General features: G+C 37.1%; 1 protein-coding gene across 2 annotated transcripts in view; it reads left to right on the plus strand.

Annotated features, from left to right (window-relative positions):
• Window positions 1-1216: 1216 nt before the first annotated feature.
• The window catches only part of LOC125040138, an 18109-nt gene continuing 14326 nt past the window's right edge, over window positions 1217-4999 (plus strand). Inside the window, exon 1 of one of the 2 annotated variants that reach the window (XM_047634652.1) lies at window positions 1217-1345. Coding sequence is in view for 1 of the 2 variants with exons in the window: in XM_047634651.1 (XP_047490607.1) it covers window positions 1334-1353 (20 nt within the window). In the remaining variant the exon portion in view is untranslated. Of the gene's footprint in view, window positions 1354-4999 lie in introns of both variants that reach the window. The other variant, XM_047634651.1, reaches the window with a different exon arrangement.

Here is a 4999-nt window from a genome sequence, read left to right on the forward strand (position 1 = left end):
CTTCTCACCCCCTCTCCACTCTCTTTTCCCCGTTCCCTTCCTCTTCCGCTCTATTCATAGTCTTTGCCTTTCTTCTCCCATTCATAACTGTATTCCCCTCCCTCCTTTCGCTTTTTTAAAAGGGCAAGGTAGGGAAATAAAACAACAAAGAAATTAATTTAAAAAAGACACAAACGCGACAGGTCAAATACCAATTTTCCTAAATAACACTAAAATATAGCATTAATGATAATTATGATAGATTAACCTCATTTAAACCCAAAAAAGCGAATGATATCGTCACTCCGTGTGTGGGGTTACCCAATCCCTTTCCAAAGCCGACTCGCCGCTCACCTTGCTTTGTTTGAATGCTTTTTTGCGCGGGGCAGTCACGTTTACCAATTTTAGGGGTTTAGGTGGCGCTCCGCCATCGAAGGAGGTTCATCGCAACTTTTTTACTTCGTTTTACTGTGGGAAAAAATTGAAAGGGTGGATTCTCTCTCTTTTCGTCTTGTTTGTCTGTCTGTGTTGTTGTTCTCTTTCTCTCTTCTTTTCTCTTCTCTTCTCTCTCATCTCTCTTCTCTTCCTCGTCTCTCTCTTCTCTCTCTATCCTCTCTCTCTCTCTCTCTCTCTCTCTCTATCTCTCTCTCACTCACACACTCACACACACACACACACACCACACACTACAGACACACAACACACACACACCACAACACCACACACCACACACACACACACACCGACACACGCACCACCACACACACACACACAATCATTATCTATATTATAGTTATTATTTTTATTTGCTTATTATCATTACATTCTCATTATCTCATCGTTAACATTAATTATATTACCATTATCGTATTTTCATTTCATTATTTTTATCTAGCCATTATCATCATATATCTTTATTTTATCATCATTACTTATCTTCATCTAGTATTATTATTATAATTGGTAGTAGTAGTACTATTGGTATTATTGCCATTACTATAATCATCATCATCCTCACCGTAACTATCCTTCTCCTATCTCAGTTATATTATTACGATCTCGTGATGTTGATACTTATGTCATTATCATTTGATTATTTATTTATATTGTAATTTTTATGTTCATAATAATTCTTAAGTTTTTTTATACTCCTTTTTCTCATTCCGAATACTGATATGAAGAAGAAGAAGAAGAATTAGAGGAAGAAGAAGAAGAAGAAAAATAATAAAACGAAGAGGAGAAGAAAGAAGAAAAGATGAAGGAAGAGGAAAATTATATAAACAGATAAAATCAAATCAGCTGATAGATAAACATAAAAGTAAACAGAACGACAAGGCAAGCAATAACATTATGTATGAACGAGAAGGTAAACAGGTAACAACATTAACACGTGTAATGATGTGGGAGCAACGGTTTTCACAGCGTATTATATATATTTTATATATCATATATATTTTATATGTATATATATTCATACATATACATATATATTTTAATATATATATATATATATTATTTATATATACACACAACACACATATTATAATATATACATATATGAATTCTATATATTATTTATAATATATATAAGAGAATGAGAATGATGAGAAAATAGAGAAGAAGAAGAGGGAGAGGTGAGACGGGAGCGGAGAGGAGAGCGAGAAGGAGAGATGAGATATTGCGATCGAGAAGAGAGAGAGACGAGGAGAGGAGAGAGAGAGAGAGAGAGAGAGGAAGAGTGCATGAGAATGAAGAGAAAGATAAGAAAGAAGACAGAGAAGAGAGAATGAGGGAGAAGAGAGATTGAAAGTGAAGAGAGAGGAGAGAGGATGATGAGCGTGATTTTTTGATTTGAGAGAGAAGAGAAGAGACGAAGAGAGGAGAGCAGGGAGAGAGAGAGAGATTAGAGAAGAGCAGATGAGATCCCTTGAGAAGAGAGATCTTGATGTGAGAGACGAGGATGAGGATTTGAAGTGGATGATTTGAGGAGATATGTATTTGGAGAGAGAGAGTGATAGAGAGACCGAGAGAGAGACGAGAAGAGAATGAGAAAGAGAGAAAGATAAGAAAGAAGAAGAGAAGAGAGAGAGGGAGACAGAGAGATTGAAAGTGATGATGTGAGGAGAGAGAGAGAGCGAGATGGAAGAGAGAGGAGAGGCGATGAGGAGACGACGATATTTATTTATAGAGAGAGAGAGAGAGAGAGAGGTGATTAGAGAGTGAGAGACGAGAGAGAGAGATCGAAGTGTATGGATGAGAGAGAGGAGAGAGAGAGAGAGAGAGTGGAGAGAGAGAAAAAGAAAAAGAAAAAGATTGAGAAACAGAGAAAGAAAGAAAAAGACAGACAAACAGACATATAGCCAGAGAGAGAAAGATAGAGCGAAAAAAAAAGGAAACAAAGAGACAGAGAGCGAGCGAAAGATGAGAATGACGCAGAGAAAAGGAAATGTCCGCCGGAAGCGAGCTGCCGAGAAGCGATCTGTGACAGCCTCGCAGCCTCGTCGACGCTGCTTTGCTCACGTCGAAGGAACGAGTCTCTCTTCTATCTCTCTCTGCTCTCTCCTCTCTCTCTCTCCTCTTATCTCTTCTCTCGCTCTCTCTCTCGCTTCTCTCTCTCTCTCTTTCTCTCTTCTCTCTCTCTCTTTCTCTCTCTCTCTCTCTCTCTCTTTCTCTAAATTCTCTCTTCTTTCTCTCTCTTCTCTCTTCTCTCTCTCTCTCTTCCTCTCTCTCGCTCTCTCTTCTCTAAATTCTTTTTTTCTTTAATCTCTCTCTCTCACTCACTCTCTCTTCTCTCTCTCTCTCTCTCTCTCTCTTCTCTTCTTCTTCTCTCTCTCTCACCTTTCTTCTTTTCTCTTCTCTCTCTCTCTCTCTCCTCTCCTCTTTCTCTCTCTCTCTTCTCTTTCTTCTCCTCTCTCTTCTCTCTCTTCTCTCTCGCTCTCTCTTCTCTAAATCTCTCTCTAAATTCTCTCGCTCTCACTCACCTCTCTCTCTCCTCTCTCTCTTCTCTTCTCTTCTCTCTTCTCTATACTCTATCTCTCTTTTTTTTTTTTTTTTTCCTTTCTCTCTCTCTTAAATCTCTTAGTAAATCTCTTCTAAATCTCTGAGGGAATCTCTTTTTTATTTTCTCCTTCTTCTTGTTCTTCTTCTTTTTATTGTTGTTATTATTATTATTATTGTTGTTGTTGTTATTATTATTATTATTATTATTGTTATTATTATTATCATTATTATTATTATTGTTATGATTATTATTATTATTGTTATTATTATTAATATTGTTATCATTATTATTATTGTTACTATTGTTATTGTTATTTTTATTATCATCACTACTATCATCATCATCATTATCAACAACATTGTAATTATTGTTATTATTTGTTAATATTATATTATTATTATTATTATAATTATTATTATTATTATTATTATTACTTTATTATATAATTTCCATTATTATTATTATTATTATTTTTATATTTTATTGTTATATTATTTTTTAGTTGTTATTATTATTATTTTATTTTATCTTTGGGATATAAAAAAATTTTGTACAAAATTTGTTTTTGGGTTTTTTTATTTATTAATTTTTCTTTATTTTTATTTTCAATATCACTATATCTTTTTTATTATCATTTTACTTACCATTATTTTATATTCCCTTTATTTATTTTTATTATTATTATTATAAATTTATTTTTATATTTTATTTTATTATTTATTATTATTATTATTATTATTATTATTATATTATTATGGGACCCCTCATCACCTATTGAGGATCCATGTGCCATGCAAAATAAAAAAAATAAACAAATACAAACGAAGAATAGTTAGAAAAAGGAAAGGGAAAGGAAAAGGGAAAAGAAATGCAGAAAACAGTCAAAAAATTACCATTGCGGAGTACCTAGGGAGTAAGAAAACTTGGCAGAAACGGTGTGTAACCCCTGGAACGAGGGCTTGGGGAGGGAAAAAAAAAGGGAGAGAGGGAAGGGTGAAGGAGGAAGGAGAGGGAAGGAGGGAGGAGAGGGTGAAGGAGGGAGGGGGGAAAAAGAGGGAGGAAGGGGGGGGGGGGGAAAGGAGAGGAAGGGGTGAGGAGGAGGGGGAAAGAGGGGTGGGAGGGGAGGTGAGAAGGGAGGGGGAAAAGGGGGAAAGAGAGGGGGGTTTGAAGGAGGAGAGGGGAAGGAGGGGGAGAGGGGGGGGAGAGAGGAGAGGGGTAAGGAGGGAGAGGAGAGGGGGAGGGGAGGAAGGGGGGTTTGAAGGGGAGGGAAAGGGGGGGGGGGAGGGAGGGGGGTTAAAGGATTGAGAGGTTGAATGGGGGGAGGCGAAAAAAGGGAGAGGAAGAGAGGAGAGATAAGGAAGGGAGAAATGGGGAAAAGGGGAAGGGGAGGGAGAAGGAAGAGAAAGGAGGAAGGGGGGAAGAAAAAAAGGAAAAGAGAGAGAGAGAAAAGAGTTTTGAGAGAAGAGGAAGGAGAAGTGGAGAGAAGAGGTTAATGGGAGAGAGGGGAGGAGAGAGAGGGTAAGGGGGGAGGAGGAAAATGAGATGAGAGAGAGAGAGATGGATGAACAGGGTGAGGGGGAAAAGGATGAAGGGAGTGGAAAAAGAAGGAAAAGGGAAGGAGAGGGGGTGAGGGCGGGAAATAGGAGGATGAAGGAGGGAGTTGAGGAAAGGGGAAAAAGGAAGGAGGAGGGAAAGGAGAAGAAAAAAAGAAGATGAAAGAGGAGGAGGAAAAGAAGAGGAAAGGGTTAGTAGTAGAAGAAAAGAAGAGAAGAAAAAGAAGAGAAGGGAGGAGAAGGAGAAGAGGAAAATAAGGTGGAGGAGAGAAAAAGGAAAAATTTGAGAAGAAGAAGAAGAGAAGAGACAAAAAAGAAGGGGGAAGAAAATAGAAAAAAGAAAAACCCTAGGGAAAGTATTGCAACAAATTTCCGAAATTCTGATGAATTAATCCCGGAGTTTCCTTTATTTTTTTTTTTATTTTTTTTTTTTATTTTATTTCCAATCAGGTAAATGGTTTTTATA

The sequence above is a fragment of the Penaeus chinensis genome, chromosome 28 (assembly GCF_019202785.1).
Source record: "Penaeus chinensis breed Huanghai No. 1 chromosome 28, ASM1920278v2, whole genome shotgun sequence".
NCBI classification, from domain to species: domain Eukaryota; kingdom Metazoa; phylum Arthropoda; class Malacostraca; order Decapoda; family Penaeidae; genus Penaeus; species Penaeus chinensis.